General features: G+C 44.8%; 1 protein-coding gene across 1 annotated transcript in view; it reads right to left on the bottom strand.

Annotated features, from left to right (window-relative positions):
- Window positions 1-19299, bottom strand: part of CDH20 (cadherin 20) — a 213400-nt gene that overhangs the window by 27646 nt on the left and 166455 nt on the right. Inside the window, exons 3-6 of the mRNA XM_018039785.1 lie at window positions 15224-15518; window positions 14372-14491; window positions 11129-11296; window positions 7646-7833 (exon numbers count right to left, since the gene is read on the bottom strand). Coding sequence (XP_017895274.1) covers window positions 7646-7833; window positions 11129-11296; window positions 14372-14491; window positions 15224-15518 — 771 coding nt within the window. The remainder of the gene's footprint in view (window positions 1-7645; window positions 7834-11128; window positions 11297-14371; window positions 14492-15223; window positions 15519-19299) is intronic.

Below are 19299 nucleotides of genomic sequence, written 5' to 3'. Positions count from 1 at the left end.
TTGGTGCCAAATTTTCATATCTTTTATTTGTAGAGATAGTTGGTATATAGAAAAACAGGTAGTAGACCTGGTATTAGCAACATTAGATCTTTGAGTTAAGTACTTTCTTTGTTATAACCCAGTACACCTTTGTTCTACAGGAATGTAACTTTATTTAGTACTTTGAGGGTGATGCAGAGAAAAGAAAAAACTCTTCTAGGGAAAAGGAGTTTTCTGGTTGATAGACAATTATCCAGAAAGAGAGCTGTAAAAATGTTAACAGGCCTCTTGGCCAGAAGATAATGTAAACCACCTGAGACCTTTTGTATACGGGAGGGTATGCAAAAAGAAAGCTTTGTCTCATTGAGGGTCAGGACTGCTGCCCCTGCATAACTCTGCATATTCCACTATTTCTTTATGTATAACTTGGGGTATATAAGCTGATTTTGAAAAATAAAGTTTTTGGAGTCTTGCACCGATGCTGGGTTTCCCCATGTCATTCTTTTGTCCCCTTTTTCGGCTAAATTCCCATCTGGAGCGGGGAGGCTTAGCATGTCTACTTACTTGCCCTGGCTGCTAAGATCCACGCGAAAGGGAGCCTAAGGCGGGGCACCCTTCGATATTCAAGTGGGCGCTGGTGGCCTAATGTAGATGGTACAAGCCTCTTGTCTCGAGGTTTTATTGGTTTTCCCCGTAAACCAAGTTATTCAGCCTCTTTTTCTCCACCTAGATTTCCTACTATACTATTTCTTCCTAATCTAATTTTATATTTCTTTATTAATAAATAAGTTTCTCCTTGCCAACACCGTCCACGCTTCGAATTCCCTGGATCCACCGGGGCTGGACCCTGGCATATAACTTTTTTGGCGTTTCCTTTTTTGGATCTCTCTCTCTACCTCCAGAATACTTTATGTGAAATACAGCACTTCAAGGCAGAAAGCAGACTTGAATGCTATCTCTTTAAGAATAATCCATTTATGGTTTTTTTAAACTGACAAAAATGTATAAAAGTTTTAAGCAACACCTCAAAATATCATTAATAATTTTAAGAATCAGGGAAACTCAATTTTATACAATAATTGCAGAGGATAGGAAAGCAGTTCCTAAAGGTTGAAAGTCACATGCCAGCTTAAGTGGTGACTTAGCCATTTTTTTTTTTTTCATAAAATATGCTGCATGTCAGCACATTTCATGTTAGAAAGAGGCAAGTGTCTATTAAAGCAACTAATTTGCTTTTGAGAAACAAACAGCAGGAGAAATTGCTTTAACTAAATTTATTATTTTCAAATTCTAACCAAGATTTTTGTTTACTGTGTTGCGTTGTTGCTTTACCACTTGTTCCGTATTTACTTAGCACCGCAGGTTGTACCCTTTGTTTCTTAGAGTCCATCGTTCTCATCTGAACCAAGGAGCCATTCCTGCCAGCCTCCTTAGCTCCAAAACTCCTAGTCAAAAGACAGGGTTTTCATAAACAGGAAAGTCTGCCACTCAGGTTTCAATAAATCTGATGGAATAGATTTACCAATTTATTTTATTTACACTACTCTTTTAAGTCTAAACATCTGTATTTCCTGGTAATTTATTAATACAACGAATTCTTTCAGAATTCTATCCCTATGTAGAAGTAACCCAAAGTGGACACTGATTGTTTATGTTAGGTTTGAGCTAGGCAAGATATGTTGTTTCTGTAATTTTAAGCCATTTTTCTAATTTGGCATGAATTTCATAAAAATTAAGATGTAATTTATATACCTTAAAATTAATCTTTTTTAGTGTAAAGTTTTGCAAGTTTTGAGAAATGTATACATGTATGTACATATGTACATACATCTATGTACAGATGTATGTGTTTCCTGTGATAATTAAGATACAGAACAGTTCCATCACCCTGTTACCTCCTGACCAGTGCTTCTTTGTGGTCAAATCCCACCCCGGCACCTACTATCTGTTTTGAGTCCCCATTACAAGATTGTCATGTATATGCAGTCATTCAGTATGTAGTCTTTTGAGTCTGGTTTCTTTCACTTATCATATGCATTTGAGATTCATCCCTGTCTTTGTGAATGTGGAGTTTGTCCCTTTTATTGCCAAGTAGATTCCATTATATGGATTTCCCAGGGGGTGCTGGTGGTAAAGAGCCTGCCTACCAATGTAGGAGACACAGAGTCCTGGGTTTGATCCCCAGGTTGGGAAGATCCATTATATGGATATACCACAGTTTATCCATCCTCCAGTGGAGGATGTTGTTCACAATTTCTGACAGCTATGAATGACGCCACTATGAACATTCGTAGACAGGTTTTTGTGGAAGCATAGGTTTTCATTTCACTTGGGTAAATACCTTTGAGTGGGGTTGCAGGAGTGCATGGTAAGTATATTTCCAACTTTTCAAGAAACTTCCAGACCAGTTTTCATTTCGCATTCCCACCAGGAGTGTATGAGAGTTCTGGTTGCTGCACATCCTTGCCGTCATCTGGTTTTGTCAGGTTTCCTGCTGCTAGCATCCTAGCAGATGTGAGGCAGTATCTCGTGGTGGTTTTGATTGAATTTCCCTAATGCTAATGATGCTGAGCATCTTTATATCTTCTTGAAGAGTTCTTTATGGATTTTATACTACAGTCCTTTATCAGACAGATTTGCAAATATTTTTTCTCAGTCTGTGTTTTATTTTTTCACTCTTTTATCAGTGATGAGAAGACACTCTTAATTTTGATAAAAATCTCATTTATCACTTTTTATTTTGTAGATTGGGGTTTTGGTGTCATATCTAAGAAATCACCTAACCAGGGTCACAAAATTTTCTCCTAGAAATTTTATAGTTTTAGTTTTTTATATTTAGGTAGAGCATCTAAATTTCTTTTCATAGGTATGAATCAAGGTTCTCTTTTATTTTTTTTTTTTTCAGATACAGACATCCAAATTTTCTAGTAGTCTGTTGAAAGACTATAGTGAGTTTTTAATTATTGTTAAAATTTCTTTTTAAATAACTTACTTGAAGTGAAGTGAATTGAAGTGAAAGTTGCTCAGTCCTGTCTAACTCTTTGTGACCCCATGGACTATACAGTCTGTGGAATTCTCCAGGCCAGAATACTGGAGTGGGTAGCTTTTCCCTTCTCCAGGGGATCTTACCATCCCAAGGATCGAACCCAGGTCTCCCCCATTGCAGGCAGATTCTTTACCAGCTGTGCCACAAGGGAAGCCCAAATAAGTTACTTAGTCATTTTTATATTATTTAATGTTATTGTATCCCTTAAGTAATTTTATTGCTTAAGATTGAAAGAAAACGTTGCCTTAATACCTTAAACTTTAAATTGCCCATAATTGATATATGAGTTTGACATTTCTCTCTTGAGAAGTTTTTGTACATGTTTTTACATATTTAAATGATAAATAAAAGAGTAGAATGTCTGAGACCCCTAGTTAAATTCAGGGAATTTCCTAGAGTTGGAGCACATAAAAATGAAGCCATCGTATCCCTGAAAATTGAGTGATGAAAACTATGTCAGAAAATAGCAACGCAGTTCCCCTAAGCAGGATCAATCATTCCCTCTTCTCCCACAGCACTTTGTCTACTTTCTTTCTGTGTTAGCTGCCTTCACGATACTAAAGGGCAAAGACTAAGATTCAGTCAGATTTTTATTCCCCAGTGCCTAGGGAGCGCTTAAAACCCCCAAATGTTGTTACCTTGTGTAGTGCAAAGCTAGCCAACGTATTAACGTGTGCTAGTGGAGTGGCGATATATACAGATGTTTCATTGCTATATTTCAGTGACCAGACGATACCAGTGTTTTCATGCTTTGACATTTTGGAGATCGAGTTGCTTCTGCAATTGACGGCACCCTGGAGCTTCCGTGGGAGGCGGGATGCAGTTGCCAGTGTCTAGGCTGGCTAAACCTGGGCAGAGTCATCAGGGCTGCACTTCATGTGAGTTCTGCGTGTGTTGGTGATACATGTGCTGAATTTTGCTGCCTCCCAAAATGTCTTTGAGAAGATTGTCTTATGATTCAACATCGAAACAAAAGTCGCTGTGTAGGCAGAATGACACGGAAGCAACAGCACAGATAACAGTGAAGCAGATACGTCTGGGTTTGCAGGAGCTTCTCCAGTGACTACAGACCGAGGAATAAGAAAGCTCTGCACCATTAAAACGAGCAGAGTGTTGTTTTTTTTTTAATGTGATATATAAAACAATGATGAGAATTCATGGCACCTTAGGTTTGATAAAATACAAAAGCTTTCTGCTTTGTGGCCAGAGAGGGGAGTGGACTGGAAACAATTGTTTACTGAATGCTGGAAGATGGTAGACACACTGAAGACATAAGATCAAGCTCATACATAGAATACAGAATATTCTGAAAATTATATATTTCAAGTTATCTTTGAAGCATTTAAATTAAGAGTGAAAGTGAAGTCGCTCAGTCGTGTCCGACTCTTCGCGACCCCATGGACTATATCCTACCAGGCTCCTCTGTCCATGGAATTTTCCAGGCTAGAGTACTGGAGTGGGTTGCCATTTCCTTCTCCAGGGGATCTTCCCGACAGGGATTGAACCCAGGTCTCCCACACTGCAGGCAGACGCTTTACCCTCTGAGCCACCAGGGAACCCACTTAAATTAAGAGACTGAAAGTCAATTGATGGATTACTTGAAAGGCAAAAAGACCCAAGGTGCTGAGTAGTGATCAGCGTGGCTTTATGAGGATCCAATTCTATCAATTCAACTTAATTTCTCTTTTCGAAAAAGTATGTGCTATTTTAGACAAATAATAGGCCCGAGAGAAATAAATCAAAAGCAGAACTTTTGTTTCAATTTTACATGACATTACTAATGAAAGATGGGTGTGGATTGAGCATCCGAGTGACTGTTGTTCCAAAAGTATAGATTGATTAGTCAATAGCCTGTAAAGTATTTATTACATTTGACTTGTCCATCTACTCAACTTACTGACCTCTCTCTTAATTCCATTTTCTGACACCTCATAAGGTCAGAAGAGAAATCCAAGTGACCTTGCTGCCACTGTTGCTGCTGCGTCGCTTCAGTCGTGTCCGACTCTGTGTGACCCCATAGACGGCAGCCCGCCAGGCTCCCCCAGCCCTGGGATGCTCCAGGCAAGAACACTGGAGTGGGTTGCCATATCCTTCTCCAATGCATGAAAGTGAAGTCGCTCAGTCATGTGTGACTCTTAGCGACTCCAGGGACTGCAGCCCACCAGGCTCCTCCATCCATGGGATTTTCTGGGCAAGAGTACTGGAGTGGGGTGCCATTGCCTTCTCTGAGTGACCTTGGCGAAACGGATAAATATTTTGATTAAACATGGATCTAGTTTTAGCAATGACAGTGAAAGACAGTATTCTGTCTTACGAAATTTAATCTTTTCTCCAGGTAAGGGAGCTGAGATTTTTGAGATTCCTTTCAGATACAGCCTTAACACTGTGACTAATCTCATTATATACAAAACTGTAATAGTTAATATTTTTTAAATTAATGGCTTACAGTAAGGTCTAAGATATATTCTAGTAATTTGATATAAACTAATAGTATTGTGTTATTATTAAGGGGGCTCTCCTGGTGGCCCTGCCTATAATGCAGAAGATGATAAAGAATGTGCCTGCAGTTTAGGAGCCGTGGCTTCTATCCCTTGGTCAGGAAGATCCCCTGGAGTAGGAAATTGCAACCCACTCCAATATTCTTGCCTAGGAAATCCATGGACAGAGGAACCTGGTGGGCTATAGTCCATGGGATTGCAAAGAGTTGATTAAATATTATTTTAAGATATAAAATAAAATTTAAAATATACTGAAACCTCAAAATTTCCTTTTTTGATTGCTTAATTTTTTAAAGATAATTTTTACCTTAAAGAGACAATAATTATCCAAAACTTCGAACTTTTACCTTGTTAATAGTTACTAGTCATGGTAAGCAATGTATTATTAATTTATAACTTGAGGCATGCCACATAGGGGGAACCAGAGATCACACTATCAACATCCACTGGATCATTGCAAAAGTGAGAGAATTCCAGAAAAACATCTACTTCTGCTTTATTGATTACACCAAAGCCTTTGATTGTGCAGATCACAACAAACTGTGTAAAATTCTTCAAGAGATGGGAATACCAGACCACCTGACCTGCCTCCCGAGAAATCTGGATGCAGGTCAAGAAGCAACAGTTAGAACTGAACATGGAACAAAAGACTGTTTCCAAATTGGGAAAGGAGTACCTCAAGGCTGTATATTGTCACCCTGCTTATTTAACTTATATGCGAAATGTTGGGCTGGATGAAGCCCAAGCTGGAATCAAGATTGCCAGGAGAAATATCAATAACCTCAGATACACAGATGACACTATCCTATGGCAGAAAGTGAACTAAAGAGCCTCTTGATGAAAGTGAAAGAGGAGAGTGAAAAAGCTGGCTTTAAACTCAACATTCAAAAACTAAGATCATGGCATCCAATGTCATCACTTCAAGGCAGATAGATGGGGCAAAAATGGAAACAGTGAGAGACTATTTTGGGGGGCTTCAAAATCACTGCAGTCAGATGGTGACTGAAGCCATGAAATCAGACACTTGCTCCTTGGAAGAAAAGCTATGACAAACCTAGACAGCATATTAAAAAGCAGAGACATTACTTTGCTAACAAAGGTCCGTGTAGTCAAACCTATGGTTTTTCCAATAGTCCTGTATAGATGTGAGAGTTGGACTATAAAGAAAGATGAGCACCAAATAACTGATGCTTTTGAACTGTGGTGTTGGAGAAGACTCTTGAGAATCCCTTGGACTGCAAGGAGATCCAACCAGTCCATCCTAAAGGAGATCAGTCCTGGGTGTTCACTGGAAGGACTGATATTGAAGCTGAAATTCCAATATTTTGGCCACTTGATGAAGAACTGACTCATTTGAAAAGACCCTGATGCTGGGAAAGATTGAGGGCAGGAAGAGAAGGGGACAGTGGAGGATGAGATGTTTGGATGACATCACCGACTCGATGGACATGAGTTTGAGTAAGCTCTGGGAGTGGGTGATGAACAGGGAGGCCTGGCATGCTGCAGTCCATGGGGTCGCAAAGAGCCGGACACGACTGAGCGACTGAACTGAAGGGTACCCTTCCTGTAAAATGATGACACAGCCAGTGTTCACATGTGAACAAAAGGAGTAAGGGGTTTTCTTTGTTGTTTTGTCTGTGTTTTTGGCCTTGATGTGCAGCACATAGGATCTTAGTTCCCTGAACAGGGATTGAACTTTGCCCTGGGGCTTCCTAGGTGGCACTAGTGGTAAAGAACCTGCCCGCCAATGCAGGAGACACAGGAGATGCGGGTAGATCGATCCCTGAGTTGGGAAGATCCCCTGGAGAAGGAAATGGCATCCCAGGCAAGTATTCTTGCTGAGCTAATCCCATGGACGGACGAGCCTGGGGGGTTACAGTCTGTGGGGGTCGCAAAGAGTTGGACACAACTGAGCGACGTAGCCGGCAGATGCCCTTGCCTTGTAAGCTGGAGTCTTAACCACTGGATTGCCAGGAAAGTCCAAGAGGTTTTTCTTTCTTAATGACAGGAAAGTGTTTACCAGAGGATTTAAAGCAATGCTATTAATAATATAACAGTCCTTACTAATATTGCATACATGCTCAAAGCCTCCCCTGAAATGACTTGGAAGGAGCTCGGTTACCTTCTTGACGGTTATGATGCCCACTTGGAAGTTGGGATCCGTGTTGATGTCGAATGCGTCCGCCCCATCCCCATCCACGATCGTGTACTTCATCTCCGCGTTGATTCCTTCATCCAGGTCCTTGGCAAACACCCTCCCCACAGTCGAGCTAACTGGAGCTGATTCCAACACACTCATCTGGTAATGTTCTGTGAAGAAGTCAGAACATGCAGTTTTTGTAACCTGTCACTACACAAAAAAGCGCCTCCCCCGTATCACATCACATCCACCACGCTGTGCAAAACATCTTTTTCATCATCCAAAGTTAAAACTTGAGTTCTACCGATGAAAAAACAGATCCAAAGGGCTAAGCAGACGTTACTGGGTTACAGCCTGCACTGGATGTCGGATGAGGAGGGGCCAAGATCTGTCGATCATAATCCTAGGAGGACAGGAGGAAAGCAAAGACACTGCTTACCTCAGTGGCTGTGACTCCAATGTGGTAGGGAGCGCCCTGCTTTCCAGCCTTTCAGCCCTTCCTGATTCACTGGCCCCCAGGGTTAATTCTGCTGTGGTCACAGAATGCCTGCGTATACGATTTGTGTTTCAGAGGCACGTGTCTTCCTCTGTGGCCCGGCCGGCACGCCGAGCACCCGTCTGTGACCGGCTGCCCATGTTCGGTGCTGACCGGCGCCCTGCAGAGGCGGCCCGGCCCCGGAGCCCCGCTCTGCCGGCGTCTGTGCGGGCCGTCCCTCGGGGTGTCTGCACTGGGGCTGCGCCCTGGTGGCTTCTCCGCGGACACATCTCGGTGCTGCTCGTTCTCTTTTCTGGAAGACGATGCCCCCAGAGTTCTCACCTGCGTGGGGAGCTCAGAGCCGGTGGTGTTCTTTTCAACCTGATAGCCCGAATCCACTCGTTCGGTTCATGTTCATCTCCGCGGAGCAGCATTTTCATTAACTTGCCTCCTCTGGGCTCAGCCCTTTGACGCTCTTCACTCTTCTGTCGGTCATGGTGTGGATGACTACAGACTCAGTCTAACAACCGCCTTCTGTACGCACACGGCGCCTCTGGTTCTCGCGCGCATTGCGGGCTGTGGGGCGTCACCCCGGGAAGTCGGGGTGTGAGCGCTGCCTTCTCACAGTGACCTGGGGGCTGACGGCACCCAGCCAGCGCTCAGCAGCCTCCCTCGAACGGGAGGAGAAACAATGGCTGTTCTTTGCCGACGCGAGCCAGGAAGTGGCTAATGTCTGCGCTAAACTGCAGGCGCTTGGATTTCATCTCTCTGCATTCTCTTCCAAAGTTGTTGATGGAGCAGACTTTGCTACTGCAGAACATGTTTGGGAAAAACAATTTTCTCCCGGAAAGGTAAGCGTTCTGTGTCAAAACAAACATCTTGTCCATACGATTTCTACATATAATGCATTGTTAGAAATAAGTAGCCTGAGGTCTTGATATTCCATTATATTTTGTTAAAGGTGACTGCGCTTCTTCAGTATAAAATAGGAGGTGTGTCATTGTGTCAGCAACCCCTAATCAGTTATGGTAATATTTGTGAAAAAGAAGGAAAGCAGGATTCACTGTAACTTTCCTACAGTAGGTCCAAATCTATATGAACTGTGTGATAACTTTGCCCTTCTTCTCTTTCTGCCTTCTCGGAGATCTGTCTGGTGTCAGATTACAAAGCCAGAGGACAGTCCAGGGATGTTCAAGAATCTGTAGTCTCGTGTGTGCAGTGTGAGCCATTCATGAAATGGTAGAGATGGGTCAGCAGAGCACGTAAGAAACCAGTCCATATGTCATTTCATAAACTGTTTCATCATGCTCTAGTCTTCTGAAGCGTAGAAGCAATCAACTCAGGAACCTCCTTGTTCACATCACTTGTAGAACACTCATCTGGTATCTTGTCTTCCGGTTTCATGAAACCTCATGGGGACGTTATGGATTCCAGTTGTATGTAAGTATTTGAATGTTACTCTTGTTTTTACATAGGTGAGTGGTTTACCCACAGTGTGGCGCTTCAGCAGGTGGGCTGGTTCGGCTCTGTCTTAGTTTAGTGGTGTTGATCCTGGTTGAGTCTTTCACCTGGGATTGCGTCGGCTGCTCTCTCTTCTCCAGTTGCTCCCTTTTAGAATCTGCTGCTCAGATTCACGTCTTCATTCCTGGTCTCCTTTCCACAGTCATAGCTCTGTATTCCGCCTTCCTTAGTCCAGCCTGAGCGTCCTGCTGTCATTCATGTTCAAGGCAGAGTCTGTCTTCCTCCTCGCCTGCCTGCCACCAGTCCCGCCAGGTATCTCTGTTTCTCCCATTAGGACAGTCTTTCCCTGTCGCCCAGACCTACAACACCCTTGTTGTCTTTGACTCCACCTTCCCTTAGCCAAGAAATCAGAGACAGAAATCCAAGTTTTCTTATTTGTCCCGTCCCACTTCTTCTTCTGTTTCCCTACGTTCTTATCAGTTCAAATCTGGACCCTGCTGAAAGCCTCCTGCCACACTCTCCTGCTTCTAGTCTCCATTCCTGCCAACCAGTGCTCTGGGTGGCCATCAGCTTAGCCTTTCTTTATGTCTCTCACTTGCTCAAAAACTTTGCAGTGACTTCCATTAGAAACTGAACATTTGAATCAATAAAAGAGCAGGTCTTCATTTTCGGGATCTTTGAACATAAAATTACATTTGCAGCTTTATTTCCAGGGCTTTATATCCCATATCTAGAATGTTGCTTGAAACAAAATTTTTTAAGTGAATGAACAGCTTCCCCTTTCTGGAGTGTTTTCTTTTTTCTCCTGTTTGACTCTGTTATATTATTTAATACCTGGTTGAAGTCTCATCCTTTTATTAAGTCTTTACTCATCTTGGCTTATTGTGAAGGCGTCATTCTGCGCTAACCAGTTGGCACATTGCTGCTTCCTGCTTAAATTTTGATGAATACCAAGTACATGTTCTCCCAAGTGGACTTTAAGCTTCACAAGGTCACGGACTTCGCTTCAAGAATCTTGTGCCCCGCATGCCCAGGGTCCTTACAAAGCAAGCACTCAGTACCTGCTGTGAATCGAGGGGTTAAGTGATCCAATAGGTCACTACGTTCACCTCAAGCTTTGGCTTAGTCTCCCTGTGTGCATTCTCAACAGGTACAAAAAATCGATTCTTGTTGGAGAGAGGTGAAAAAAACGTAGATATTACAAATCTAACGTTCATCCCTACCCAACAAAATCTTCTTGCTTAATATTTAGCTGTATGAGGGGAGCGGTCAGGGCATGACACTCAAGGAAAAAAAGGGTCTAAAAGGGCTCCCGAGGGAGGTGATCGTGAAAAATAGAGAAACGCTGGTTTAGTGCTCTGGGAAGTTGGACCTAGGAGGGAAATGGTGATGTGAGGATTGCATGATAAATGCCCGAAAGGAACCCAGGAATAACTGAACTCAAGAGGGGCTCAGAGCGGCCTTTCTCTTTCGCCTCCGTCGCGGCTGCTCTGCCTTGACAGCGGCACTCTCGCCAGTTGGGTACTCACTCTGGGGGAAGCGGGGCGGGTTGTCGTTGACGTCCGAGAGGGTGATGTTGACGGTCGTGGTGCCCGCCAGCCCTCCGAGCTGCCCTCCCATGTCCTTGGCTTGGATGATCACCTCATAGTACTCCTTGGCCTCTCGATCCATGTTCGTGAGCGCGGTCCTAATCACACCTGCAGGAGGGAAACGGGCTTTGTTTCTAAAAGCAGAGCCACCCGTCCTGTTTTAAAGACTGGGCTCTAGGCTCCTCCCTGTGCCTTGCCAGGGATGCAAGGCACCTGTTTCATTACACTTGAGGTCAGAATGCCGTTTTAGCTCAGTCGTGTCCAACTTTCTGCGACCCCATGGTCTGTACCCGGCCAGTTTCCTGTGTCCATGGGATTTCCCTGGCAAGAATACTGGAGTGGGCTGCCATTTCCCTGTCCAAGGGATATTCCCAACCCAGGGATCGAACCCGCGCCTCCTGCATTGCACACAGATTCTTTATCAGTGAGCCATCAGGGAATCCCCAGCTTAAAAAAAAAAAAACAGCGCTGTGCTTAATCAGAGGGTTAATGAGTAAAGATTGTTCCAGCCGGAAGGGCTTCAGTTCAGTTCAGTTGCTCAGTCGTGTCCGACTCTTCCCGACCCCATGGACCAGAGCATGCCAGGCCTCCCTGTCCACCAGCAACTCCTCGAGCTCGCTGAGACCCCTCTCCATGGAGTCGGGCCTGGCGGGCTGGTTCCTACCGCGCATTCCCGGGAAGGACCAGGAGGTGGCAGCAGAGGCCCTCTAGCAGACCTGGGACCTGTGGGTCTGCAGCGACTTCAGGGCTGCTCCCTCTCACCCGACAAACGGCTTCAGGTGGGAAAACAAAGCCTCATAGTCCGCAAGTCTGCGAGTTTAGATCCTTCTCCTTCAGCTCTCTCTCCAGTCGCTGGAGCCCTACTAGTGTGAGGTTCTCTTTTTCCAGCAGCCTCATTCCCAGGCTGCTTTCTCCTGCCTCCCCAGTGCCTGGAAGCAGGGGTGGAATTCAGATTTGCTCTTCTTTTTGCTGTCTGTTCAGTCTGGTTTATTAGGCTCTGCCTACCTCTGTGCTTCACTGCATTCTGTGACTTAAGACATAGAAGATGCTCTGAGATGTTTATTGTTAACATCCATATGAGATGAACTTGCCCAGATGGTGTGTATCATCAGGGTATGATAATGAGCTTCCATTTAGGGAGAGGGGTCTAAGTCAGAATCCTGTGAAATGTGTCGTTTTGATCCTGCCAAGGATGTGTGGGCATGTTTGATCTTCCTTGTAATGCTTCCACTTAGAAAAGTTGACTTCTGTGCTCTCTAGGCAAAGATTAAAGGCTTGTTTAGTGCACGTTGACTACATGACCCTTGGCTCAGCAGACCTTTGCATGCCAAGGGGAGAAATGGGGAGCCACAAGCCTGTCCTCGCTTCACTCCTACAATGTACGTGTCGCGTCACAGCAGCAACAGTCTAAAGTGAAATGTGCAGTGTTTTCTTGTTATAAATGCCCCCGGGGCACGGCAGTAACTATCTTTTTATGTATTTTTCACCTTAACACTATAGATGCCCCTTGGGAGCTGTCAAAATAATGTAAGTTTCCTCTTAACGATGTAAAGGACATATTACCCTCTTCCTGTCTGTATTTTCCTCCCTGTGGGCACCCCCTCATGGTCCCTCCCTCCATTTATAGAATGGTGAAAATAAGTATTTTATAGAAATCCCTAACTGGAACCTTTTTTTCTTTCCTCCTACTAATTTATACTCTCTACTTTTATGACATAATTTTCTGAATACCTGGTTCCCCTGAGGACTTCTGGAAAAAATTCTATCAGGTTGCTAATAAAATGTGTTTTTTCTATTTCATGTAAAAAGATGACTTTGAGTTTTGGCCTTGACTTTGTCTCTGTGGCTGTAAGTTTACTCAAGTTTTTTTGTTAATTACTCTTAGGTCCATATGTTAATTTTCCCATATGTAAAATGAAGTAATAATGCTTCTATATATTTTACAAGTTTACAAGATTGTTGGGACTCTCAAATATGGTGAGATCTATGAATGTATTTTAAAAGGGAGAGAGTCTGGCACAAGTGCAAGATAAGAATATGGAATGATATTATATATTAATAGCAATAATATCTGAGTTGCTCTGCCCAATTCAAAACGGTTAAAGGGAATTCTTCATAGATAAACTATACATTCTGTTGTCAAAGTTCTTGAATAAAACTGGAAACAAAGCAGAACACCCAAAGCAAATTGACTTGTTGGCTGTCGCCTTGTCCTTTTCTAGACGTGGCCCGTGCCCGCCCAGCTCCCTAGGCGGCCCCCCGTCAGAGCATCCCACTGAGCACCTCCTTTCTCGGGGCCACACCCCGTGCTCTGAGCTCCCTTCACTCCAGCCTTGCTCTCGGCTTCGTACGGGGTGGACTGGTGGGAAGAAGGCTGGGTTGCAGGTCAGGGGAGATGTCTACAACCGGGAGCACTTTCCTGGGTCTCCATCCATGATTTCCTTATCCACTAAGCGAGTGGCGATGGACTGGAAGATTTGCCTAAGGCTCTCCCTAGTTTCAAAACCAGTTATCCTGGTTCTATAGTGAGCCCCGGAGAAGGCAATGGCACCCCACTCCAGTACTCTTGCCTGGAAAATCCCATGGACGGAGGAGCCTGGTGGGCTGCAGTCCATGGGGTTGCTAAGAGTCAGACACGACTGAGCGACTTGACTTTCACTTTTCACTTTCATGCCTTGGAGAAGGAAATGGCAGCCCACTCCAGTGTTCTTGCCTGGAGAGTCCCAGAGCTGGGGGAGCCTGGTGGGCTGCTGTCTATGGGGTTGCACAGAGTCGGACACGACTGAGCGACTCAGCAGCAGCAGCAGCGATGTGAGCCCAGGTCACTCTGCCAGGCCTCCTGGGTCCTCTTGGGGTTCTGAAAGCCCTTACTCCTGGGGAGTGAATACAGCCATAGGATTATTGATATTATTATTTTTTTTGAAGGCTAGTGAGGAGGTCCTTTTGCGGAGGCAGTTCTTTGGGTGTCTCCAAGCAGTCCCAGCACACTGTCTGTGCACCACGCTGCTCTTAATCCCTGGGCGGCGCTAGCTTGCTCTCTTCACCCTGACGCTTATAACCATCTTCCTAGCTAGTGCACTGTCTGGAGAGTTCTTGAAACGGAGAGTTGGTCTGTCCTAAATTGCAGTTACAGATTATTGGAGAATAAACAAATGCCTCTGGCTCAGCTGCCCCATCACGTACCTGTTTTGGAGTCCACAGAGAAATACGGCTGGCCCTGCAGGACGCTGTACACCACCCTGGCGCTGTTGCCGTAGGTCGGGTCATCTGCGTCGGTGGCCGTCACCTGGATGACAGAAGTCCCTGAGAAAGAGAGGCGGTGGACGCCCGTTCAGGCTGAGCTGCTCATGACTGGGTGCCTGACGGGCAGTTTTAAAGCATCTGCAAACGTTACGTCTGCTTCCTTGGGAGGGCCTGTTTCTCGGTCAAGCTTCTATAACCGCTTAGTGCAAAAGTACCTCTTTAGTGGGGATGGGAGTTATTTGTGTCTTAAATTCTTCATAACTTGTAAGGCCAACACAGGCTTTGGGCTCCTCATTCCTCTTTTGGTAATACCAAAATGCTTCTCCCTTATGAATCAAATATTATCTGCCTACAGATCTATCATCTATCTTTTGTTTTGCTTTTTAAGAACCGGAACTGGGGATTGCCCTGGTAGTTCAGTGGCTAAGACTCCACGCTCCCAATGCAGGGGACCCAGGTTCCGTCCCTGGTTGGGGAACTAGATCCCACATGCTGCAGCTAAAGATCTCACGTGGTGCAATAAAGATTGAAGATCCCAGATCCCAGGCGCCACAACCAGGACCTGGTGCGGTCAGATAAATACGCGAATAAAAATCAATGCAGGAGACCCGGAGCTGAGCGACAGTGCTGGGCGCAGTACCGCCGCTGTCTGTACCGTGGCTGGTTTCATGTTTGAGTAGCTCGGTGCAGCTTTGTGTTTTGGGGACTGTTTCTCTCCCTCTCTCCCTTGAGGCGGGAGGGCCTGCTAGAGGGGGACTGCTGTTTGTGGGGATCAGTGTACCCCCGTCTTACCCACGGGTGACATTTCCGGCACAGTGGCGACGTAAGGCCCGTCCAGGAACTTGGGCTCGTTGTCGTTGATGTCTTGGATTTTGATGATGAACTCGGACTCCGGCTCCATCGGCCTGCCTGTGCGCCTGTCCAGGGCCTGAGCCCTGAGAGTGTACTGGGCCCTCTCCTCTCGGTCGAGCCTCTGAATGGCGTGGATGTCTCCAGTGGTGTCGTCGATGGTAAACACGACGCCTGCGCCTTCTCCCGAGAGGATGTATTTGATGGAGCCATCTCCCCGGTCCATGTCTGAATGAAGCTGAGGGGGAAAAGCACCGACCGACCTCTCAACAGGTATCGAAAATAAACAGATTTTCAGTATGGTACAAGTGTATGATTTCTTTTCAAACAGGAAGACTTTTTCCCACTCAAATGTTTTAAATGTCTACAAAGAACTAACCTGCTTTGAACATGGCTGTATCAAAGAGCAAATATAAGTTGATGAATAAGCAAAATTTCTCCGCTTCACATTCAGTATCCTCAGTACTATTTTTAAAGGTCCTTTCCCTGAGAAGTACAGAAGACAGGCGTTCTGGGTGTAGGACCCATATTGTATTGTACTGTGTCCCCTATTGTATCGTCACAAGAGGAGCAAGTCTAATAAGGAGGAATTCAGCCTTTCCATTTAATCTTTTTTAAAGGATAAGTGTAAACATTTAAAAATGTAAAAGTGTTGATGTAAATTATTTTGGAATTTAAAAAACTTCAGGACAGCCCAAGGTGGCTGAGAAGCTGATGAAGCAGCTAATAAAAACAGTCTGTGGCCACTGTACCGTAAATACTGAAGGACTTCTGGGGGCCCTTGAAATTCTCTCAATTCCATGGCTTTCCTCAGCAGGACGTTGCTTGCTTCTGTTGCCGGTGTCAGAATGGAGTTTTACAGCTGGTTATTATTCTCTGTGTCAGGGTATCTATCATTTTGATGGGACCCGTTTCTGGCCTTCTAATTGACTCACTCAAATCTGTATGTAGAAGGTTGTGGTAGGCACATGCTTTTATCTGCCCATCCAACTATATTTCCTCCCAAATTACTCTGTGATGACTCTCAAAATGAGCCTAGGGGCACAGCGCTCATTTGAAGCCTAGAAGCAAACTCCTGCAGCCCTAAGCATAAGCACTGCCTATAAGTGGCAGGAGCCCTGGCGCTCTGCGCTGCCTTATAACAGTTCCTCTCCAAGAGGGCAGCGGGAGGTGGTTGCGTGTAGTCAGTCACCACTTAACTCTTGTTGCTGGGCTTGCATAGTTCAGTGATAAAGCCTGTGAGATTCAGTTAATAAAATAGACCAGTTTAGGCCAGAGAGGCAAATATATCTGAACACTATCTGTATCAGTTATAAATTGAGTGCCCTTGACAAATTATGTAATGCTTATAACTCTCAAGTTCCTCGTATTATAAATGTAGAGAACAGTGTTAATTCTTCCTTTGAAGGTTTGTTGGGATCATTAGAAATTAATGTACGTCTAGGTTGTTTCCTAGATGTCCATCAGCAGATGAATGGATAAGAAAGCTGTGGTACATATACACAATGGAGTATTACTCAGCCGTTAAAAAGAATTCATTTGAATCAGTTCTGATGAGATGGATGAAACTGGAGCCGATTATACAGAGTGAAGTAAGCCAGAAAGAAAAACACCAATACAGAATACTAACACATATATATGGAATTTAGAAAGATGGCAATGACGACCCTGTATGCAAGACAGGAAAAAAGACACAGCTGTGTATAATGGACTTTTGGACTCAGAGGGAGAGGGAGAGGATGGGATGATTTGGGAGAATGGCATTCTAACATGTATACTATCATGTAAGAATTGAATCACCAGTCTATGGTGATACAGGATACAGCATGCTTGGGGCTGGTGCATGGGGATGACCCAGAGAGATGTTATGGGGAGGGAGGTGGGAGGGGAGTTCATGTTTGGGAACACATGTAAGAATTAAATATTTTAAAATTAAAAAAATAAAAAACTAAAAAAAAAAAAAAGAAATTAATGTACGTAAAGCACCTGCTGCTGCTGCTAAGTCGCTTCAGTCGTGTCCAACTCTGTGTGACCCCATAGACGGCAGCCCACCAGGCTCCCCCGCCCCTGGGACTCTCCAGGCAAGAACATTGGAGTGGGTTGCCATTTCCTTCTCCAATGCATGAAAGTGAAAAGTGAAAGTGAAGTCGCTCAGTCGTGTCTGACTCTTCGCGACCCCATGGACTGCAGCCCACCAGGCTCCTCCGTCCATGGGAGTTTCCAGGCAAGAGTACCTAGCTTTCCCATAATAGGAGAGCTATCAGTGGGGGCAGTTATGACGACGATGTACATGCAGAGGGAGGAGGGTGTGAACACGCCCGCTCTTCCGTCCTGCCTTCGAACCCCCAGGAGTGCAGCAGAGACGACAAAACCAGCCTCTTGGCCATTGTGTTAAGCGCAGCCAGCGGTAAAGCTGGGGAAGGCTACCTGAAGCACTGCTGGGACAGCGTCAGTCTGAGTGTTAAATGGCACGGCACCAAGAAAAGCATGTTCACAGCATCTTGAGACCAGGATGGGCTTGGAGGTTGTGGCTGGCTTTGAGCTGATCTCAGACTGACTCATGGCCAAATCACACAAGCAGTGATTTTGCTGCCTAGAGGAATTCAGCTGTGTCTTATCCAGAGAAGGACATAAGAGAACAAAATTGACTGGAAAAATAGCTGTGGATTTTTTCCTACTTAAAGAATTCTATTTAGAATATGAAGTCCTCACATTCCTCGTTCCTTATACAGTATTATTTTCATTTTTTCACATTCTACTTCTTCTATTTATTTCGTTTAAGACAAGCAAGGTGCCCAGCTCTTATTGTGTAGAATAGAAAGTCATTTTATTTGGACCTGGCCACAAAGAAATGAAAATCCATTCCATCTGGAACTGTGCTCCCAGGCAGAAGAATGGAATTGGGAGGAGGAAGATAAAGATCTAAGGATTAAAAAAAAATCCTTATATATTTCTGCATGTTTACATACATATGTACATACATATGTAAATATAAACATGTAATTTTAAGGCATGTAGCATAGGACTTTTACTTAGAGTGAACCAGGGCATGGCAGATTATCCAGGGGAGAAAGAAAGAATTGAAGCTGACATTAGAGCAAACGCCCAGGGTTGTTTGGAGATATTCTAGCTGTCATCTAAAGAGGTTTGTCCTGCGAACCTTAAGAAGGCGAAGCATCTTTGGCTGTGATTATCTTTGGCCGAGTTTGACTGCTCTGCCTACGGAGAGTGCTTAGTAAGTAACAGGAGGCTAGAGAGCTTTGCTGCTCAGGGGATGGTCCTGGTTCCTCGGGAGTCACTTGGCTGGCTGACGTCAATGGAGTCCGGGCTGAAACTGGATCTGTGATCTTTGGTTTTGTCTGTATTGAGAGAAGAATCTGAGGCCCTTTCTAGACTGAGTTCCTCGAAGTCAGGAGCCGTGTGGTTTTCATCTTCGTGTGAGTCTCCCGTGCAGCAGATGCTCGGTAAGCTTGTGTGAACGAGTGGGGTGTAGTACTGGAGTTAAAGCTTTTAGTGAACGCAGGTTGTCTTTGTCTTAAAGGAGCTGGCAAGCATCTCTCAGGCAGCTTCTGTGCGTCTTTGTGCACAGGAAAGGTGGGGGGAGCCTCCCAGAGAAGCAGGGCCACCTCCTAGGAACAGGAAGACCTGCTGTTGCTGTTGTTCAGCCCTGTCTGACTCTTCTCGACCCCGTGGACTGTGGGCTGCCAGGCTCCTCTGTCCATAGGCTACCCCAGGCAAGAACACTGGAGTGGGTTGCCATTTCCTTCTCCAGGGGATTTTCCCGACACGGGGATTGAACCCATGTCTCCAGCAGCAGGCGGATTCTCTACCTCTGAGCCACCCAGGAAGTCCAGCAGGAAGAGTGCCAGCTGTGAAAAGTGCCTGGTCTACTTCCATGTAACTTATTTCTAGGGAATATACATTTGACCCTTGACCTACGTGGATGTGAACTTTGAGGGTGCACACATACGTGGGTTTTTTTTCAATTATAAATACTGCAAACAGTCCTACGTGTGCAT

The sequence above is a fragment of the Capra hircus genome, chromosome 24 (genome assembly GCF_001704415.2).
Source record: "Capra hircus breed San Clemente chromosome 24, ASM170441v1, whole genome shotgun sequence".
NCBI classification, from domain to species: Eukaryota; Metazoa; Chordata; class Mammalia; order Artiodactyla; family Bovidae; genus Capra; species Capra hircus.
This window is presented reverse-complemented; position numbering and strand designations above follow the sequence as displayed.